This window comes from Scatophagus argus, chromosome 8, assembly GCF_020382885.2.
Source record: "Scatophagus argus isolate fScaArg1 chromosome 8, fScaArg1.pri, whole genome shotgun sequence".
Lineage (NCBI taxonomy): Eukaryota > Metazoa > Chordata > Actinopteri > Scatophagidae > Scatophagus > Scatophagus argus.
Window position 1 is genome coordinate 5,382,147 of NC_058500.1, and position 22,665 is coordinate 5,404,811.

At 44.6% G+C, this 22,665-nt stretch overlaps 2 protein-coding genes across 12 annotated transcripts in view; one reads left to right on the forward strand and one right to left on the reverse strand.

Moving 5' to 3' along the window:
* The window catches only part of dnmt3ba (DNA (cytosine-5-)-methyltransferase 3 beta, duplicate a), a 25,996-nt gene extending 13,606 nt beyond the window's left edge, over window positions 1-12,390 (reverse strand). For 2 of the 11 annotated variants that reach the window (XR_006844039.1, XM_046396274.1), the window contains exon 1: window positions 1,406-1,666. Coding sequence is in view for 10 of the 11 variants with exons in the window: in XM_046396274.1 (XP_046252230.1) it covers window positions 1,406-1,506 (101 nt within the window). In the remaining variant the exon portion in view is untranslated. The other 9 variants (XM_046396264.1, XM_046396273.1, XM_046396266.1 and 6 more) reach the window with 9 other exon arrangements.
* Window positions 11,927-22,665, forward strand: part of nol4la (nucleolar protein 4-like a) — a 24,575-nt gene continuing 13,836 nt past the window's right edge. The window contains exons 1-2 of the mRNA XM_046396275.1: window positions 11,927-12,617; window positions 20,750-20,905. Coding sequence (XP_046252231.1) covers window positions 12,276-12,617; window positions 20,750-20,905 — 498 coding nt within the window. The 5' untranslated portion in view covers window positions 11,927-12,275. The remainder of the gene's footprint in view (window positions 12,618-20,749; window positions 20,906-22,665) is intronic.

A 22,665-nucleotide genomic window follows, 5' to 3' on the forward strand; every position in this document is an offset into this window, starting at 1 on the left:
GGTTCCCCATGTACCACCAAGCCAGCATCCTACACTTCCTGTCACATCCTGTCAGACATGTCAGAAAGTTAAAAGAACTTGTTCTCTTTACCATCCAAACCACGACAGAGTGCAAAGTGACAACCTGTTTGAAATAAAATATGAACTCCTAACGTTATTGTAGCCTATCTGGCTAATATGTCATGGATTTGTTTGTACAGGTCTAATAAAAATCTGATTTCCTACATCTCCGTATTGCATATGCATTAGTAATATAAGAGAAAACAGCAGAGGGACCTCATTTACTTTATTAATTTGTAGACTTGTTTCTCTGATAGTCTTTGTAATATTTAACTGAAATAAGTCCTTGTTAGATTGTGTGCTTAAACATGCCTGAGTTATCACTGCAGCTTCATCAAGAAAACTATTCATACTGTCCTGACACACACGCTTCAAGAGGATTTTCACAATTGTTATTCATAAGAAAAACATGGCTGTCAGTATCGCCCAAGCTACTGTTTACCCCTAACCCATTAGTGACTTCTAGGGGTGGGGGTGGGGGGTGAGACTGGGTGGGTTCTAATCCCCTATTGTCTGGCTGTGGAGGATAAAGACTGAGGGCTCTCTGTCAAATAATCTTCACATTTGAGTGTTTGGTAGGTATCAGACCCTTGCCTTGCCTTGCCATGTGTACATTAAAACACCGAGCTGTCCTGAAGCTGAGCTCCCACAGGCCATTTGCGCCACGCTGCTCATTTGTCTCCTCCCCTCTCTTCTCATTGTATAGAAAGCGTATATGAAATCTCGCGTTGTCTTTTTTTGCCGCGAACGTCCCGCTGTACAACTTCAACTGCAAACGAGACCCGAGCTTTAAGACAACACTGAACAATCTGTCAATTTACTGGAGAGAAATCAAACGCAACGCACCACAAGTGGCACATTAATTTCTATAGTGAGGGTTTGTCATCAACAACTCACATGACATGCAATGTACAGCGGCTGCAGCCTGGTTACACATGAGGACACTGATCTTTATGTTTTAACGTCACATTGAAGCAAGTGGCTGAAAGTGATACACACAAACAAGCGTCTGTGAAAATGTAATTTAACGTTAAAGCTGACTATTAACAGCGCATACGCACGTTATTACAGCAACTGGCAGGAAAATCGAAGCACTTAAAGTCCAATGCTATCTCTAAGTATTCAAAACCTCCCCGGCGCTCGGTCCTATCTCCTGATTTGGTTGTGGTTTTGTATGAGCCGGTCTTTGTGTCGTGAGGTTTGCAGAGCTTTGGGTTTACAATACACCAGGACAATGCAATTTGTAGCATAACCCTGAGCGTATCATCCGCAAACCGCCTTTACAGGAGATACTCTCAATAGAGTATAAGCGGCCGGTTAATATAGATAACACTTTGTGACTTACCTCGGCTGTGCCCTTAAAGATGATCCTCCTGACTCTTGCCTTCGTCCTGAAGCACATTCTCCGATAGGCAAACCGGCCCCTGTGACGTCCGGGTCATACATTGGACAGCCGTTACGGGGGGCTGTCCCGTTGAGGAACTGCTAGCTAGCTGTGCTGGATTGAGGTTACAAAACCGCAACACTTAATCAAATGAGAACTGGGTTGCTCATAATTTGCATGCGGACGCATCAGTGGTTTTAAATGCATCTCACTGAGGTTTAGTTGAGACTTTAGCTGAGGTTTAGAGACTCTATTAGTCACCTTGCCAATTCTGTTTCCAGTTTATTTCTGAAGGGTTTTCACCGAAATCGAGCAGCTGCATGCACAGTAACCACAACATAAGCTAACATGGTTAACATTAACGTTACCACACACACACCTTTCAAAATTAGCTCAGACTGATTAATAATTAGGCCAACATAATGCTAGGACCGCGTCGCAGCTGAACAAAAAACAACCCTTGATTTTCAGTTGGTTGACATACATGTTAACATTATTAGCGAGTTAAAGCTAACCTGCACAACTATTTTGGCCTACAATTAGCCTTTCTCGCTATCACCATGAAGCGTTTAATTAAATTATACCTCCAAAATGTATATCTTATATGGGAGTGTTTAAAATACATGACAATGGAATATATCTCTACCGAGCTAGTAACGTTGTTGGAGTCTTCGTCAAGGACAAAACGTTGCTAACATTGTCTAGCCACACGGCTGCCATGCTATAAGCTACCCTGAATAAAAGAGTTTTGGTTTCTTGCGGCTTTATAAGATAATCATTAATAGTTAGTTAAACATTAAAAACTAAAATTCAGCCTGTTGCCGTCTGATTTTCGCAAAAATGCTACACGAGCTGCAGCTTTCAAAAACATGGCTAGTGATGTGGCTGTGTGCCAACGACTGTAGTCGTTTGGTTATCGGGCCTGTTTTCCTTCAGATGATCTGCATTTGGTTATGTTGTGAAAACAGTGAAATCAGCGCTAACAACAGGAAGGATACGGCATTAAACGATTCACGGGATGACTTCGTTGAAGTTTATGCGGCACGGTTATAGAAAGTGACTGTTGTCTAACTGCCCGACGAACATATTGACAAAAGAGCTACGCAGCCAATATGGCGCCCATTGTGTCCACATTCCGTCTATTTAAACGGAGCGCAGACCTCCAGGACTCTGGTGATTGATTCAGTCCTCGGGTTTCATGCCGACTTACCTCACCATCTCAGCCACTACTTTCTGTATTGTAACAGAGAAACTTACTTAAGGTAGTAGCAAAGTCCAGCTAGGCTACTGAGGTTTCTGAAACAAGGCTAAGATGTTTACCCACAGCAACACAACCAGAAAAAGCTGCCCCAAAAACCTGAGGCTGCAAGAGTGCATGTAAGTATGTTGGAGGCCAGCATTGACTTATGTCAGTTACAGGTGGATAACAATGGCTAAAATAACTGTTTAAATGTCGTTAATTACAAGCCTAGTACTCAACCATATCCCTTCTTCCCAGTAAATATCTCAGAGACCAAATGCTGTCTCCAGTCTTAATCTGATGTAGGTTCAGGTGGCAAAATTTTACTATTTCAGTGTACTTATTGCATATCGGATACATATTCTAACACAGTTTACAGTAAGATGGTGTGCTGATGAATTTAAACTATGAATTTAATTAAAGGCTTTTATTAGTCTCCCACTGGGGAAGTTCACAGTTCACGCAATATCCTCACGTTCACTGGCAGGAGTTACAGCGTTGACATGGAGAAAGGCAGCTACTACAGCACTCCAAGTGACTGTTCAGGTGGCAAATTATCATAGACAGACCTCAGTAAATTGTTGTATAACCATCAAGGGCTCAAGTAACATTTTGTGCCTCAGAACCTTGTTCGCATGACTAAAATGAGTATTATTGTGTTATGTGCCGTGGAGAGGAGGCACAGTGGAGGTTCAGGGCTTCATGTGTGTGTGTCTGAATTTATGCTTAGGCTCAGTCCTGCAAAGTGAATGGTTGGAGTCTGGTCCACAATGGCTGAACCCTGGTGGCCGTGTGTGAGTATTTATGGACTGATACCCGGACATACAACCCTCGATGTGAAAACGCTCTTACAGTGTGAAATAGTGCTTTAATACCAAAAGCAACAAATTGCCCCTGGATGTCTTTTTATGATGTCATTATGAAGATAACTTGGGGCCTTTCTGACACATCTGTGGTGGGTGTATAGATCCACTGTAGTGGTAGCCCACAGCGGGGTCATAGGGGCCAGGCTAGGCTTTGTTTGTCCGACCACCTCCCCGCCGGCCCATTCTCCCAAAGGGCAGGGCCATCGCAGTGAAAAGAGAGAAAGCAAGGCAGTCGGTGCTCACTTTTAATCATGCTCCTGACTGTCAGTGATAGTTTAATGATGGACAATGTATGAACGTGTGTGTGTGTGCTTTTAAAAAGTGACTGATAATTGAGAGGTTTTGTTTTGGTTTCATTGTGTGTTGGGTTGGGAGGTGAGATAAAGGAATTCAGGAGTCTTAATTGTAACCATGCACACAAACGGAGAAAACAACTCACCACAAGTCCTACTGGTCAAAAGGCTGTGTAATTGATCTAACAAAGTCTAATATGTCAAGAAAGTGCTTGTCCAAGTGGGATAAAGGGCGAGAACATCTTTACCGGCTAGCATGTCCTAATATATTTCCTCTGTAACAAATGTTTGATCAATCTTATCATAGCAGCTCTTATCTATATAATACAGAGTTTGGCATCAAGACTGCAAGCTTTTGTCGCTCAACAATTAGATTACTCAGCGAGACAGCCGTAGTTTAACCATCTCTGTGAATGATTAAACCTGGGTAGAGAACATCATAGCCTCAAAATAAAAACATTACAGAACTTAAATTTCTGTATGCCATTTGAGTTACATCAGTGATGCAATATCAAGCCCTATGAAGAGAAATCACTTTCATGAGTGTTGTGTAGCGTGTACACATGAGAAGGAAGAACATGACAAGGCCTGAGAATAAGGAAGAGAGGCCTGAAAAGGGGAAGAAAACAGAGACGAGGGTCTTGGGGAGCATTCAGAGTGTAAAGCTTTTTGGCTGACACTTTTATGAATGAAAATCATTTTGCTGTTAGAGGTGCTGAAGCTGTGGGCCAGTTTAACCGCTCAGCCATCTGTCCGTTCAGACCGCAGCTTTGTGAATGATTGTCAGCGTGTGTTTCAAGTATTTCTGGACTGCACATATAGATTGTTTGATAGGCCACATGTTAGAGAGATTACATTCATTTAACGCCACATTTAAACGATAAGGATTGTGATATTCTTTGTTTTTCCTGTCATTAACATGAAAAGATCAAAATGAGCAATGAATTGATCCTGCTAACAATCAACGTCTATATAACCAGTGCAGGCTTAGCTTATCCCTCTTTGCCATCGATGTCTATTGTTATCAGTGAATCGGTGAGCCACGCTGGTTTTCTGGTTGATGTAGTGTGTTGTGATTCAACACAACGTTTGTTCTTATTTTAGAAATGTTAGCTGTAAACTACAGATTCTGACTGTTAAAGCAAGTTTTTATTATTGTTTTTAAGCCTACAGTAACTTACTGAATTGGCCACTTGGGGGCAGCACAGATAAGCCGTAAACCGAATATCAACATATCGTTTTTTAAGTTAATGTGGTGATCTTGGTAGCGAACAATTACTTATGAACACGTGTATGTTAGATAGCTCATGAGGGAAATATCTTGTTTTTTATCTGCTAAATGCAGCTCATTAAAAGCTGACTTATAGCAACTCCTGCTGTTTGGTGAATCAAATAACAATACAAAGAGAAAGCTTGAGACCTCCAGCCCACATTTGAATCATCTGGTATCAGCGCATTTGACACTGTGAGTCTGAAAAGGTTTTAGCTAAACCACTTTAAAGAGCGTCATGTGGTGTGGTCAGAGGAGGAGGAGGAGGAGGAACAAAAATTAGCCTGAGAACATGGGAAGAAAAGACTGAAAAGGAGAAGACGACAGGAACAGAGGTCAGGGGGGAGCATTTAGGGGAAACGGCTTAGAAGACAGAGGCTGACAGGTGCAATCACATGTGTCACACAGCTTTGGTAAAGTGGATGTCAGTGCAGCCGTGGGGGGGCCACAATAAGCATGTCACAGCCAATCAGGAGGGTAGGATAAGGGTTGTCGAGTGTTTGAGCAACAGGGAGGGTTTGTGTCTCTCCACAGTGAGCCCATTTTAACTGTCCAGAGCAAACAGCACTTGTATGATTGAAGCCACAAACACAGGTGGCACTGACAGATCAGAGATCAGCTCTTTGTGAATGGACCCATCAGGTAATGGTCAGGTCTGCTGATGAAAGCAGTTGGCTTTCTCACAACCTGTACATGTTTATGACTCTACTAGATTTTTTTTTTTTTCCACTGTTGCTTGAATCACTCACGCCTGTCAGTTTAATAAGCAGATGTTGTGTCAAAGATAAAGCTTTAGTTATGAGCCGTGGTCTGGTCACCGGGGTCACAAATACAATCTGCCTTTGTGTGGAGGTAACAGGCTTCCTATGGGCCCCTCAAGCCTCTCAGACCACAGAGGACTGAGCTGACGGATGTGAAACTTCTCTCAGACAGTCCTGTAGAAAAAACACTGAGGTTCCTATTCATTAACTTTTACTTCTGTAACGTTTTAATCTTGATGGAAGCTGTACACAAAATTAACACGGTTATTATAATCTGCGAAACGCGTGGTTAAAAGGACAGTTATTTAGCTTTTTCTCTTCTGATTGTGAGATTCATTTTCTTGTTTGTCTGTCCCTCTCTGATGCTGAGCAGGTTGTGCATTTTTGGTTTTTAGAGCTTTTTCAGCTTTTTCAAAACGAAGCTCTTAAAACAGTGAGGGTCAAACAGAACAGCAAAGTGGCAGCCGGATGGCCAAACAATGAACCGAAAGTCCATTACGACTGGCTGATAATTCTCATTTGTCGCCACCAGAAACCCTTTTCACATTATGACATTGTCACTTTAAGACATTTGAAAATATTGATCAAAGCAACTTTTATATCAACGTTCACCCTCACACACAAAAGCACAGTTTAATGGCTGCACTGCAGCTCGTTTCTCCTCGCCTTTGTACTGTGTGCTCATTCACACCCCCTCATGGATTTACAAAGAAAATGATGGTGAAAGAGGAAGGGTGGAGGCTGCCTCTCCAGCTCACACTGACACTAATCCAGTGTCATTGCTGTTCTCGTGTGTGGAGCGAGTGATGTGCTCACACTCTGGAGGAGAGGGGTCTGCTGTGAGCCAGGACTGTGGCCCTTATCTCCCCGTCTTTGTCCCTCCCTTCCTCTCTCTCCCCTCGTGATTAACCAGGCTCGCTGCCCTCCATGGTCCGTCGTTTCCTGTTACTTAGTTACCAGTTGCCATGATTTGCCTGGGCCGCTTGTGTTTCCATGGCGACTGTGCCCATCCTGTCATCTTCTTGGCTGCGCTGTCCCGATGGCCTGTAGCCACCCCAGGCCCTGACCCACAGCTCCCTGCCTCCCTGCCTCATGGTCCCATAAGGCTGTCAGTGTGTGTTCACGTCGCACTGCAGCCCCACGCCATGCCAGACCGGTAAATGCAACTTCTGGCCGGTCGGTGATGTGGCTGCCCGAGCAGACAAAGGCAGAGAGAGTTGACATAATAGACAGTAAATATGCAGCCTGCACACACGCTGTCTCTGTTACATATCTGCACCTTATCACACATCAAACACAGTATTAAGAGAAGAAAACACTGTCAGATTTTTCAGAAAGGAGGTTTCACCTTTTCCAATAGAATCTTTTAGGCTTTCTATGAATTTCTAAAAATCTTTTCATCCCCTTTATAGGAAAAGTGTTTGGTTCTTTTGGGGATTTTTTTTTTCTACTGCATTTCAGGTTTCAAAGGATTTATGAGACTTCTTTCTTTATAAAAATCACTGCCAGGACTTTTATTCCTTGCTGCAAATCTGACTTGACTGTGACAGATTTTTGTTTGGGAAAAAAACTGTGCCACACAGGCGATGTGCTTGATTTGATCTGTTAAGGATTAAATTTAAGATACAATTAAATTTCAAACATGCAGTAGAGGTTTGGGTGAATGATTATTACAGTTAATGTTCTCAATAATAAAATACAAAACAATACAAAATATGTTAATAATAAAGAAATAAAGATTAAAGATTTGGATATAAATCCCTCCGATATTTTTATTTGACTTGCAGAAAACGTCACTTAATCATTACATTTATTAAAACATTTGTCTTTTAACCACTAAAATCTATATTATGGTATTGTATGCATCATCTCACAGAACGGTAAGTGAGAATTTCTCACTTACCGTTCCATCACACTGTAATGGATGTGAGTTTTATTTTATGCGTGGGTAACAAACTGTATTATTGTTTTCATCTGTACTGTTTTATAATCAGCTTGTCAGGCTTTTGTCATGCACTTTGAATGACACTAACCTGTGTGAAAGGTGGTGTGCAGTTATTGGGTTTGAAAAACCGTGTCCTGGTAAAGAAAGATGATATCTAACGAGTAAAAATTCCCGTTGGAAAATTATTCAGATTTGTGGAGTGCCAAAAATTGCTGAAAATAATAGGAATAAATAATAATTATAATAATAATTCAGTTCACTCTTATTGAAGCAAGAATCTTAATGGCCGATGCAAATAATATGATTTTAATGACTACATACTCCAGTAGTGGTGAGTAGGAAATTATTTTTGATGTGATTTGGGTGAACTGACCCTTTAATCTACATGGTGACACACAGTATTATTCACATATGTGAGAGTATTTCAATAAAAAATATGAATATCAACTAACCGGAACATAAAGGTGGGTCACTGATATGTGGTCTTGTGTAGGACAGATCCGGTTCAGGAGGCGGACGGGTGGACGTTGAGTGAAGTTTTCGGCTCCGCCATCAGGAGGCAGTAGTCGTCAAATTGTCGCTCAGACTTTATCAGTCTGGGAGATCAACAGCGGGCCAAGCAGGGCAAACTTGTCAGCCTAAGTGAGGCTGATTCACCATCACTTCCCCCTCACAGAGTGTCTCCCTCTCATACTCTTATTCAGTCTAACACTCACAGCTCTGTGTCACTGTCTGTCTCTCTGTTTACTGTGCCCGTCCCCCCCTTAAGCTCTGCTGAGGTTGTTGAACCCTCCTGCAAGACAGATTTTGTTTGTTTGTTTACACTACAACTACACCAGAATTCTCTTTACGGTGAGATCTGCAGACATCTCTTCCTTTGCAGTGTCAGCTGGATGAGCAATCAGTGGTGGAAATTAAGTAAATGTACTCAAGTATTGTACTTCAGCGATGTGGTTTACTGAAGTATTTACATGTTATACTCCTACTCCACTGCATTTTAGGTGCAAATATTGCACTTATTTATTTTACAGCTGCCTTCTCGGGTAAGATGATCAAAACGTGTCATGAACTTCTAAAATATGATGCCTTATCTTCAATATAGGAAGCTGCAAAAAATAAAAAAGAGCACATTCACAACCAGGGGTCAGTCAGAGGAGCAAACCAGAGCTTTACTGAATTCAAAAAGTTCACTGATTTAAATTTAAAATCAAATTTTGTCAACAGCATAATGTTTAGCTCCTGCCCACTTTGATTAGACGTTTCTTGCTGAAATGCACCATGGGAGATGGAGTTATCTGTTCTCTCGGACTTTACCAAAGTTGCCTCCACAGGGAGAGAAAGAGGCCTACATGGTGCAGTTATTTTCTCAGGAGCAGCAGTGCTATCATGACTTGTAAAATCAGCGGAATACCCCTTTTTAAGTTAAGCATTTCAATCTTTCCTCCGCCACTGGATACTATGTGCACTTAAGGAGACAAAACTCACATGTGGGATGGCGATGACGCTGTATGTGAACAAAGCTGACGATGTACCACTCATTTATCCACAGGTCTGATGGGAGCAGCTCAGGGTGTGAAGCTGCTGTCATCAGGCCTGGCTTTTTAATGCAGGTGTTTTATTTTTAAGAGCGGGGGCATCTCAGCGCGAGGCAGCGCTCACTGTTGGCCCCTCCAGGATGGGAGCTGTCCACCTCAGGGTGAAAGGAAAGGGTTCGGTGGGGGATTGCGAGCGTAATTACGGCACTTTTGCCTCATTAAGAGTGAGGAGGCGTGACCCTGCCTACAGGTCTGACAGCTGAACTGCACAGATGGTGGCAATGAGAGATGATCTCTGCTCGCTCAGACGCTGAGAGGGACAGGGGTACCACAAGAGAGCAATCTGAGCCCAGCAAAACGTGGGTTTGTTCAGACAGTGGTGGGATAAGTACTAGTAAAAATACTTGTAGTAGTACACAACAAAATATATAACAAAAGAATGACGGTTGGGAAGAAAATCTGAGGGTTCACCAGATGATTACATAAAAACATCACCAATCTCTGATGCTTTTTTCCCTTACTAAATACTGAGTACGTCCACTTCCTCAACTTCTAAAGATCATTTAAATATGTGAAATATTAAATGCTTTTACCTCTTGCAACGTCTAAAAGTAAAATAAGTAAATTGCTGGAAGCTTTCAAAGTCCTTCAGATGTGACAAAGCCAAGATTGCTTACTGTTGGGTTGTTTGCCCACATTATAATATGAATATTTTGACGTGGTGTTGAACACAGCGAGCTCTAATTTCACCTTGACAGTCGATTCTTATTGTAAGACTTTCCAGCTGTACCTTGTTTGATAAATAAGCCAACATTAACGCTTTGTCTAAAGGTAGTCAGTATTGCGTTGTTGCTTGGCCCAGATGGGGTCAGTTTTGATGCAGTGATTCTTAGTATGTGACTGCTTGGTGTTGGTGAGGAGTTGCAGTTAAACAAAGCTTCATGTTTAAGGTCTCACAAGCCAAAAAGAAGTTTGGGAGCCACAGACGTTAGCTGGTCGAGTCGCAGCTCATTTCAACTGATTTATGTCCTGCATCTGAAAAGCAAGATGCAACTGAAGCTGTCAAATAAAAGGTGGTTGAATAGAAAGTAGATTTAAGTAGAATGCAACTACAGTGGCACAAAGTGGCATTAGTTATGTTAAGCACACGTAAATGTTACTGCTCAGTCACTTTCCACCAGTAGTTTCATCAGTGAATGTCTGCAGAAAGAAGCATTTGCACCTTTTGTGAGATAACAAGCTGGACTCTCATGTCTCAAACAAAACCTTTCAAAATAAGAGCATCACTAAGACGTTTCCTCCCCTGAGGGTTGGTATTGGAAGCCCTGGAGCTCATCCTGCATGCAGGCCAGTCCTGAGAGAAGACACAGTGCAAGACCAAATGATGAAATGAAATGAAAGAGCTTGTAAGGACCTCGGCCGTTCAACACACACACACACACACAGACACACTCATAGAGACAGAGAGAGAAACAAACAAACACACACAGCTGCGTCCAGTTTTTCTTTATCTGACGAGCGTTGAGCTGTTGGTCGGGGTGGGGCCTTTTTGTCCAGCATGCCGTTGTCTGAGTCAGGATGGAGAGATGAGGACGGGGCATCCCACTCACCCTCTGCACGGCCGGAGACAGCACTGCTGCTCTGCTGTCATGGCAACAGCAGCAGTCACCACAGCCAGCATGGGCCTGTAATGCACAGGCCAGGAGGAGTCACACACACACACACACACACACACAATGAGAGCACAACACCACACAGGCAGAAAACTACACATGGCAGACAAACCCTAAATGTGTGCAGTATTTCTGTTGTGCCTTCAGATGAAAGTGACAGAAGAAATTAAATGAAGATGCTTCGTTTTCTTTCTTTCTTTCTTTCTTTCGCTGGGACAGATTTTGAGAATTTAAATCACCTCGAAGGTCTCGAGAGTAACTTGTTTACTCAGTATCACATCCAAAGGACAAGAACACGCAGCTGTGTATCACAATAGGTGGATGAAATTCTTATAGGAGAATGTGGTCCTTTAAAGAGATCTCTTTTTTAAATGATGTTTTCCTCATAAGTGCAACTAATTTTACCCACATTTTATTTATCCATCACTGACCACCTGTATCTGCAACACGAAGAGTTTCCTATTTTGAAAGGAAATAGCGGTTTCACTGTTTTCCAGCATATTCCTCAGACTGTAGGCCATCAAATAAATTCTGCCCCCACCCTCTCTCACCTTCCACGTCTCCAAATCGGACATGTTCTCTCTGCGTCTGAACAACATATCGCTACTTGTAAACCGCAGGCTTTGCTGCACGCTAAGAGCAGGCAGTGCAAGCGCGGATCACATTCAAACAGGTGTGAGGAGCAGAGACAATCCCAGGTGGCGCATGTTGATCGGATATGTGGCCATATAGGAGCATGTTGTGAGCACATTTGCGCTTTTTTTTTTCTTTTTAAGGGTTGAGCAACCCGCATCCGAAAATAGTGTTGGCTGTTAGAAAGTAGGTCGATAGGAACTGAGAGCGACGTTTGTTTCCACGCTTTTGTCTGTGTTCTTTGTTGTTTGGCGAGGACTGTGGGGCTTTTTTTCCAGCCTACCCTTTAGTGGAGAGCGTTTTACGCACAGGTGGGAGATAACCCGCTCAGCGTACTGTAGGACAGCCCCCCTCTCTCTGCTCCTCAGCGGATGATGTGAGGAAGTGACATTTTTCAGCGCTGCGGTTCGGGACAGCACTGCTCCTCTGCAAACAGGTGTGCTACCGTCCGGGTCACTTTTGCTGGGGAACCACAAGGAGGTAGCGTCCCAAAACCTGAACCAAGCCTTCCGGACGCGGGACGGCGTGGGCCACCGGAGGAGGAATCAGCCCGTTCAAGTCTTTTCTTTATTAGCCTGGGCTGTTTGAACGGGTTCAGATAAGAGAGAGGGAACGATGGCAACGAAAAAGGCGTGCGTGGAGGCGCCCAAAAGGAGCCGGAGTCCGGTCGTGTTGGAGGCGGAGATGTTCAGTGAATTTCAGGACTGGTGTCTCCGGACATATGGAGACTCCGGTAAAACGAAGACCGTCACCCGGCGAAAATATAACAAAATCATGCAGACACTGTTGCAGAACGACGAGTCGGATGGCGTTTATATCGACAACAGCCACATCAACGCCAAATTCAAATTTTGGGTGAAGTCTAAAGGATTTCAGGTCGGGACAAACGTTTTGGGAGAACACAACAAGAAAGGAGCTCCAGGGAAACCCGTTCTATATGTCCCGGTCAAGTCAACGGTAAAGTGTGTGCGTGTGTCTGTGTGTGCTTGTGTGTGTGGTGGAGAAACCGTGCGTGTACACGCGCACGAGATGTCCCGTTGCCGCCTTTAAGTTGCCATCATTTCACGCTGCACACACGCTTCCATCACTTGAATAAAATGACAACTTATTCGTGTTTTGTCGTCCCGGCTCGCCCTCGTCTCTCCTCATGAAGCTTCACTTTGTCCACATCCCAACCAGAACAGCCCTACTCTCATCCCCTTGCTGCCATAGCAACGCCGGTGCCTCCTGGCAATCGCAGTTGTAAAAAGGTAGACTATCATGCATAGCCATCTCGCCAGTGAGGTTGAAGTCCTGTCAGCGGCACGCTGCCGGGCGCAAAGCACGAGATAATAGACTATTGACAACATTTAGTGTGAACCGTGCCGTGGTCTCGCACAGCCCGATGTGGCGATGCTGTGCGCGCGCGCGTGTGGATGGATGCAGCGGCATGCTCGTGGGCTGGGTATGTCACGGTCCTCCGGTGTGCTCCTTGGAGGACTAGAGGGCATTAAGGCCAACTTAGAAGATGTCAGACTGACCTTTCTGCTGTGGGGCGCAGAGGGTTTGATTGTCAGCGATTCATCCCGGACACGCGCCCTCACTGTCCCATCTAAACCGAGCAATACGGACTGTGTCCGCGCGTCGGCACGAATGATCTGCCTCCCTTAGACAGACCAAAGATGGGGTTAAAATACTCAGATGTTGGTCTTTTTCATAAAAAAAATGTCACGATGTGGCAGCCAGTCTGAGTCTCAGTGTTTGCACCCACTTTTCATTGTCCTGCTCGCAGGCACTCGTTGCTCTGGCAACACCTGTGTAGTCCAGGATAGTCTGCCTCTGCCGCATTTTATTGTGTACGTTCCTACATCAAGCTCCATAACCACGTTTAAGGCTGCATTTGCAACAGAAACATTTTAAAAAGCATTTCTTCCTTTGATGGAGGGTGGCAACTGTGCGTAATTGGTGACCACGTGAGGGGCTGTGGCGGAAACAAAAGGGTCTGCACGGGATTGATCGCGACATACGCCCACAGTTAGTGCTCAGACTTCACTTCTGCATTTCTCTGGATGGTGGGGTGTAGGGAAGTCAGGTAACCATTCATCCCACCGAGGCTGTACGATAAGATAAACGTGTATACGTGGTGAACTGTCAACAGTGCCACAGTAGCCCTCTTGGTGTGCGCGTGCGCAGGTTCACGCACGCCCCCAATGTCTCTGTATGGTGTTTGGGCCTGCTGTGCCAGCAAGGAGACAACCACCATTTTAAATAAACGCCTCCAGGGAATCATCTCCCCCCACCCGCCCTGCTGGGACAGACAGACAGAGTCTCCCTGGACCTCAGAGAGTGAAACACATTTTCTGTTAACAGACTAGAGGAGGTGTTGGCACCGGTTAGAGAGTGAATCCTTTGATTTTGGTTGAATAACACAGATCCCTCCACAGGTGTTATACCTGTGTGAATGCATGATTTAGATTTAAGCCAACTGCCTTTACAAAACTCCTCTAATCTCCACTCAATATTATGTTTCCCTCTGGGCAGGAGGGCAGGTGTGATCTGTCTCTGCAGGTGCAGATGGTGCCTGAAATGTGTTGTTGATTAGCTTTTGTCTGTGGCTCTTGTCAGTTCTCGTTGAGGGACGAGTTTTCATGTGTCTTCTTGTCCAGTGCGTGTATCAGCGTTACACTCTCCAGGTCAGTCCGATTTCAGAAATAATTGTCTTAGGTTACACCGAACCATCGGAGAGGCTGAGAAGGGCAGAGTCTTGGTGAGAAGTGTGGCTCACTGTTTATTGGAGAGGGAGAGGAGTACGCGGGCTTTTTAGCTAATATCATAAGGCAGGGGGAAACCTCCCCCTGACTCAGGCTCCACTTGGGAAATTTAAACAACAAACAAAACATCATCCAACACAAGCTGGTTTTAATGATGCGTCAGAGGCAAGAAATCAGCCAATTTATATGCATGTGACTGTTAGAAAGCATCATTTTTGATTCAGCCTCTATGGGCTTTATAAATAGGCAATCCCGGGCCAGTGAAAAAGTCTCACACACACGACCAGACGTTCACGCATACACAATGGTCAGTGCCTCCTCATACGGCTGCAGGGCCGGGGGTGTGTCTCTGGAGCTCGAGCACTGGAAGCCCTGCTGCAGCTGCTCTCGGGGTGTGCCAAGTTTCTGTATGGGGGCAGGCATGGGGCTAAATGACGGGAGGCTGGGTGGGGGTGGGGATGGATGGTGGCTGATGTGCAGACAGAGAAGGTCTCTTCTATGTGTCAGCGAGGCATACAAGGCGGCTTCAGTGTGTGACGGGACAGAAAGGCAGGGCACAGCAGCACAGTCTCAGCGTAGATGCCTTCTTTTCAAGCCGGAATTCTTTTCTTTTCCTGCGCTTTCTGTCCATCTCTGTCCTCTGTCCCGCCGGTGTTGTCTCGCCCCGTTTCTGCACAACTCAGAGCCCTCACGATGCTCAGAGAATCCAGCAGCCCTCAGTGTGGAGATGCAACCTCGTTTAGCTCTCATTATGTCCTGATTAGAGGACGCAACAGAGGAGGAGGGGGATAAGACCAGAAACAGACACAGAGCTGCACCACAGAACTGCACACTGTGTGAGGGCAAGGCTTTCCCGAGACGATGGGAATCGGAGAGCAGCCAGTTTCAAAAGAAATGCTTAAATGCCCTGTGCATTTTCCTTTGGGCTGACATGCGCATTGCACTGAGAAAAAATTTGAAGTACTGAGAGCTGTTGCTTTTCGTTGCCATGCCAACTGAAATCTGTAAATATCTCTGTGCATCTCTCACAACAAGGTTTTGGTGGACATGCTCACACAGAAACAAACACACACACACACGCACACACATACACGCACATGTATATACAGCAGTTTAGAAACAGTTGACATGGTGTTTAAAAGTGAAAGTTGAATCGTTGCTTGTTGGTGCAGTCGATATCAGCTTGCGTAAGCCTTCGTCCTTAGTCCTAAACCATCATTTACAACCTGCGCAGACCAGTAATAAAAAGACAACCTAAAGCTGGTATGATTACCAAGTAACAGTTATTATCGTCATCAATAAGTCTGTCGAGAATTTTCTAGATTAATCATTTGGTCAGTAAAAATGTCCACCACAGTTCCTTAAAACCCAAGCTGATGTTTTGTTTTGTACAAAGAGGAAAGATATTCAACTGACTGTCATGCGAGACAAAGAATACCAGAAAATGCTCACATATCAGGAAGCTGAAACCGGAGAAAGTTGGATTTTTAGAAAATAATTCTCGAGATCGACAAATCAATTAAGACAATTTTGATAGTTGGTCATTTCAGCCATTTTTTTTTTTTCAAGCAAAAACATAAACGTCTTCTTGCTCCACTTTCTTAAATGTGAGGATGTGCTGCTTTTCTTAGTCTAATGTGATGTTAAACTGAATATCTTTGGGTTTTGTTCAGTTAAAATAGGAAATGTGAAGATACCACCTTGAATTAATTGATTTATAAACATTAAATCAGTTGATTGGTTTAACTGATTGAATCAATCGGTGATTAAATCAAAATAATCCTCAACTCATTTGATGATGAAAGTAATGGTTAGTTGCAGCCTTTAAGAGACAGGACAGGATCAGATTAGGCAGGACTGTCGCAGAAAGAGGTCCTCAGAATAATAGATTTAATAATGCTATCAATTTGCAAAATAAAGGTTATTTTCGGGATGTCCTCTCCTCGCGTTGAAACTAGAAAAACGGTTCATAACCCGCGTCTTGGAAAAATGGGCCCTAAATGTTTGTGCCTCACCGTCAGCAGGGAAGAGGAACATCATCATTATTATCTGATTAATTAGTCCACATTTCCCCTGAGAGCTCCTCTTTTGTGGAAGGGCCACAGAGTCAAAAGAATACTGGCCCTATTATTCAACAGCATTTGCATTAATGCTATTTTTGCATAGAGAATCTCCAGTGCTTTTGTCCAGTGTTTTTTTTTTTTTTTTTTTCCTTTTCTCTCTCTTCTTTTTTCTGGCAGCTTTTACAAGGGCCAACACATGGGCTCACACTCAAACGGGGGTTCAAACGGCAAATGCTCGCCACCCCAAACCAGAATCGCCTCATCTCGTTGGTCATGAGTCACAGATGGACTGAAGCAGAAATCCCCCTTGCGTGTGTGTGTGTGATGGACTTTTTCATGAAGGTGGACATGCGTGTGCTGGAGGTTTAAACGAGAGTCAAACTGGGATTAATAAAGAAACGAGTTTACGTCAGTGTGTGTTCATTCTAGACGTTACTATGCTACTGTGGCTTGCTGTAAATGGGAGATGAAATCCATCCATCCCTGCACGTATGTGGTAGTTTTGTGTGTGTGTGTGTGTGTGTGTGTGCGTGTGTGTGCTTGTACAAAGAGGGGGTCGCTGATCGCATGCTCCGTGTTTCCTCCCTTCAGCACCCTCTCTGTTGCCATGGAGAGACCGTTCTTTGCTTTCCCATAGGAGGAGAAATTAACACCATTTTTAACTGGCCCGGGGGCCTCCCCCCTGTGTGGGAGATAGTCTGAGTTCTGCTCCTCACACACACACACACACACACACACACTCCCTTTCTCTCTCTCCCTCCTTAAGACAGCAATAATCCACCACACCGCTACTGTCATTTTAATACTTTTACAAGGCCAACGTTTCACAAACTGGGGCAGTATGATAATAGCCTGAAAACGGTGAAATGGACTCTGGGATGTGATGATGTATGTGCGAGTCATTTACATACCATTTTGTGTCAGTGACTGGAACGTCATCAGTGCCGGTGTGGGACCGTCTGCATCTCCGGCTCAGTGGGATACTGGGGATGTCACACACTCTATCAAATAATGTTCATCATGGGAGTAGCCAAGAGTATACACTCACACACACACTCACACACACACACACACACGTGTTGGACAGAGGGGTAGAGCTCAGTGCACCTAATGTGGATTTAATGACAAGGTCTTTGTAATTGAGGCAGAGAGGAGAGAGGAGGAGGATGGTGAAAAGAAAACTGTGGAGGTAATAGTCTGTTTTGTTCCAGTTTTTTCTTTTTCTTCTTCCTTAATCTTATACAGTCTTCCTCTTGGAGTACACGCACACACACACACACACACACACACACACACACACACACACACACACACACTCACACAGAAGAAACAGGGATTGTTCCCTTTACATGTCCATTAGCCAGATGATAGATTTACGGAGGGGCGAAGTGCCTTTAAAAGATGACCTGTTGTCACATCTGCAGTGAGATAATCTGAGTCATGAGTACTGTTGACACAGCCATCTTTATAGTCTCTACTTGCTGGATGTGCGCACACACACATACACGGAAATTACCTGTGCACACATCACTGCTGATGCTACAACTTGCTCATTGTGCTGCCACCTTACAAAATAAAACACCACCTTTGTTTCACTTTTGAAGTTAAACGAAAGGCCAAATTGAGATTTTTGCGTGTGGTGACACGAGCGTTGGAGCTGATTTGATTTGATGCATCTCTGCTATCTTTGTCGGCCTGTCTTTGTGACCCAGCTGCTTCCCATGAACCCCCCTCCCTCCACCTCCTCCTCCTCCTCCTCCTCCTCCTCCTCCTCCTGACCTGGCTGTGTGCAGGACTGCTCCTCTCTCCCCTCTCTGCTACAGTGTGCTTGTGTGTGTGTGTGTGTGTGTGTGATTGCCAGCGGGGGTGGGGGCAGCCGATTCAACCCCTCCAGTCTCCTAGCAACAGAGCGGTTTGGTGCGGGACAGGGGATGGGGGCTGGTTGTACAGTGGCTGGGGAAGAGCAAAGTCCTACAGGATTAGAAAGATAGAAGAGAAGGAGGAAAGGAGAAGAAGGAGGGCGAGAGTTTTGCGGCGTTGTTGGCGATTAGGGATGCTGACATGTCTCCTTTGCTCTTTAAAACGGCATGCTGCTGATGAGACCAAATATCTACAGCACAGTTCAACAGCTGTTCTCCTCCGAGATGCTTCAGCTCCAAGCCGACATGTACCGCACTTAAACACACATACGGCACGCACAAACACACACACACACTCAAAGCATGTTGTGTTCAGAGGTGAATGTTTAACTCCCCGTCGCCGTGTGTTTGGAAACTAAAAGGCTTACTGGTGCAGAGGAGCACAGGAAGGCCTTCAGGTAGCGGGACTGACGGTGGCTACTCAGAGAAATGTTTTTGCTCGAGGAGTAGCAGTGTATAAAAGTAGGCTTATTTTAATCAATTAGTTAAGTTATCAGCTATTTTTTTTTTATAACTTACTAATAGTTCTACTGATTTTTCAAACAAAAGTACAAAACGTTCATTAGTTCCAGCTAATTGAATATGCGGATTTGCTATTTTTTTTCTGTTTTCATATAGGTGTAAACTTTGGGGGCCAGAAATTAACTGATTAGTTGGTAGCCAGAAAATATGACATATAAAGATATTTCAAGACATAACCTGAGGCTTTAGGAAATTGCAATGGGCATTTCTTTGACATTAATTGAGAAAATAATCCGTAAAGAAAACAATTGTTGCAGCCCTACACAAAAGCACTGTAGATTTTCCATTCAGACTTACGCAGTGAGTCTGGTTGGAGGTTGGATTTCAGGTTGGAGTACACATTCCCAGCAGAATATCTGGTGTGTGTGTTGGATATTTTGTTGGGGTAGGCTTCACTGGAGGATGCTGCCGCGGTGTGGGTGCAGTGCACACCCCACAGTTGTATGAGATTATCTAAATCCAGCGTGAATGGACCTGACACCATTGTCCCAAGCAGCAGCAGCAGCAGCAGTGGCGGCGGCGGCAGTGGTGGTGGTGATGTCACCGGGGGAAAGATGATGATACCTCCAAGTGCGATAGATTACAGCTGTGATGATGAGGTGGAGGATCGCTATTATTTCATTTATTATCATTACATTTAGCCCATGCTGACAGGGGAGAGTGGCTCGAAAGAGAGAGAGGGAGAGAGGGCCGGATTAAAACAAACCCGCTCTGTGAGCTGGTTTTAGTTGCCATGGTAACGATCATTACCTCGCACTTGGGAGAGCAGGAGCAAGGAGAGAGAAGAGGAGGAGGAAGAGAGGGAGGAGGAGGAGGAGGAGGGGAGAAAGAAAGAAAGAAAGACGGGACAGTGGTAGGGTATGAAGGCATGGAGGCAGGAGAGAAGACACAGCGAAAAGGGAACACGAGAAAATGAAATGTCACGTCCCAGGAACTGTGCAGAAATGTCAACTAGAGGAGGGAGAAAAAAGTGTGATCCTTCAGTGCTGGGGGGACAACTTTTTGAACTCCGGACCACCCTGTCACTCAGACAAGAAAAGATCACTCCCCACCTAGAACCCAATCTCCAGAAAATGTCAGAGCCCGTCTCAGATGTGGGAGATCTAGAAAAATTCTAATTAAATGCCCATTTTTATTTATTTATTTTTTCATTTTATGCTTGCTGGGACACTTATCAGCAGGTGTAGAAATATAAATCTAATATATAGTGGTAAATGGGAAGTGTTGACTGTATGGTATGGAGGGAATGAGGGAGTGACTTGGAAGAAATGATGGATGCAGAACAGAGAGGAAAGCCCCATGTGTGCAGTGCTGCGGATGGAGCCCGTTGTCCTGGCGATCCCACTCGTATTGCGTGTCACGTGACCCTTTGCCCAGCACACCTGCCCGGGAGAAATCAGTGGCAGTTTCTATGGAGACAGGGTCAGCAGCACGAGCGCCAGAGGTGGTGGTAGGAGGGACTGTTGGTCCTGTACAGAGTCCGTGGTGTTATTTTTAAACATTGCAGAGACGAGGTGACGGTTGGGCTGAGACTTCTCCACCTGAGAGAGAAATGTACAAGACAGAATGACCGGTGGAGGAGAGTCAGGCAAAACAAGGGATGGGGTTTCAACTTATATTTTCAGTGCCGGTGAGAACACCTTGTGACTCTCTGTAACCACATGACCCATGACTCATGTGCCTTAAAGACCCTTTTCACATCAGATGCATGCAGGATTCTCCATTTGCAGCTACAGTGTCGGAGATCCTGGGCTGTAGATGATACACAGACACATCATCTCTGTAAGCCTGAGGTGAGACATTCAAATAAACTCCAGTCTCTGTCTGTGTTTCAGTGTTCAGATGGGAATTCGGCCCAGGACAACTCCTCCCTGAAGCGTGTAGCTGTGGTGGAAGACTTCTTTGACATCATCTATGCTATGCATGTGGAGATGGGAGCTGACCCTGGCAGAGCACCCAAACATGCAGGCCAAAAGAAGACCTACAAAGCGGTGGGTACATCCGGATAACTACCCTAACCCTGCTAACGCTGCTCTCAGTATCTACTTGTGAATAGAGAGGCCAAAGGGACCTTATTTTTTTTTAAAAAAGTATGCTAATGAGGAAGGATTTTGTTTTGTTTGCCAATTTAAAAGATAATTTTGCAAGCCTTTTAATTTTGTGTGAAATCGCACCGTGAACGTTTCATCTCTCACATCTCACTAACCAACATGGCCGTTAACAATAAACAGGCCATACTGTGAATACACATAAACAAGACTTTGAGTCTACAGCCATGCTAGCAGCTTCATGAGGTTCTACATGGGGACAACATTAAGCTTTAAGCTAAATGCTAATGTAAGCATGCTAACATTCCCACCATGATAGCTAACATGCTGACAGTCAGTAGGTGTAATGTTTCCTGTGTTCATCGTCTTGGCGTGTTAGCATGCTAACAGTTAGCACTGAACAAAGTAAAGCTGAGGCTGTTGGGAATACCATTAGTTTTGTAAGCATATAGTCATAAACTAAAGTCTTGGACAAATTCAGACTTTGATCTGATGTCAGCACTAGACGCAAACTGAAATTATATCACAGCTAAATAAAAGTTATTCGGCTACAAGCAACCGAACGACCTGTTAAAAATAACAGCTCCGTCTACAATTAGAAGATCACGTGATACCTTCCACCATTATTCACAAATAATTTTTCTGCATCTTTCCACATAAAAAAGTGTAGGACATTTTGTATTTACTGTACATAAACACAATTTTATCCAATATTGGTCATACTCAAGTGAAGACTGAAATATCTCAACAACTCCTTCAGTGTTTGTCATGAAATTTTTGTACAGATATTCATGGTTCCCAGGGAATAACTTTTCTCAATTTTGGGGATCCTCTGATTTTTCTTTTAGTGCCACATTTTTGGAAGCATGAATTAAAGTGGGATTGCTTTATTGCTCCGAAAGTGAGGCTCATTGTCAAACATCCAAGTATCTCTGACTAAAGTCATGCTTACTACCCAGGAACCACCAAGACATTTTTTTTGAGTGCAAGACAAGAGCCTATACATGTTGGCTCTGGCAATTTGATATATCATTTTTAGCATCAGGAGTTACCAAGGGAACCATTAATCACTGTTACCAGGAAAACAAAGTACTTGTGGGTGTCTCTGGAACACAGGCAGTACATGAGTTTGCGCTGAGGTGTGGTCTCCTGTTGGGTGTGGTGTCCTGACAAAACTGGGGCCTTTGTATGCAGCTTTAGAGCTGTGTTGTGGGGTTTAGTGGGACTTTGGTACCCCTACTCTCCACCCTCCCACCTCTCAGGATTTAAAAAAAAAAACAAACCCCATCATGGAGCCAATTCCTCCTGCCCTGTAGAGAGGTCCTGTCACGTCTCATACAGTGTACCCTTTTGAGGAGGCAGCATCACTGGGGCAGGGCATAATATGGAACTGTCACTGTGGCCTTCTGGGAGGTGCACGCTCCTCTGGGTGGCCTTTCCCTCTCAGCTGCCTCAAGGGGCCAGGCAGGGTGGAGTGGGTGTGGGGTGGGCAAAGGGGACGGGGAGCCGTGGCAGTGGTGATGGTGGTGGGCCGGTGGGGGTGGGCACCCCTGCTGCATCTCCATGGTCACGTGAAGGTCGCATTTTACAGGGAAACGCCAGAGGGGGTGAGGAGGGGAGGGTGGCATGGCAGTGGAGACAAACAGAGGAGGAAGGCTGGGCAAGAGAGAGAGGTGTAGATATGAGCCGACCGCACCTGAGAG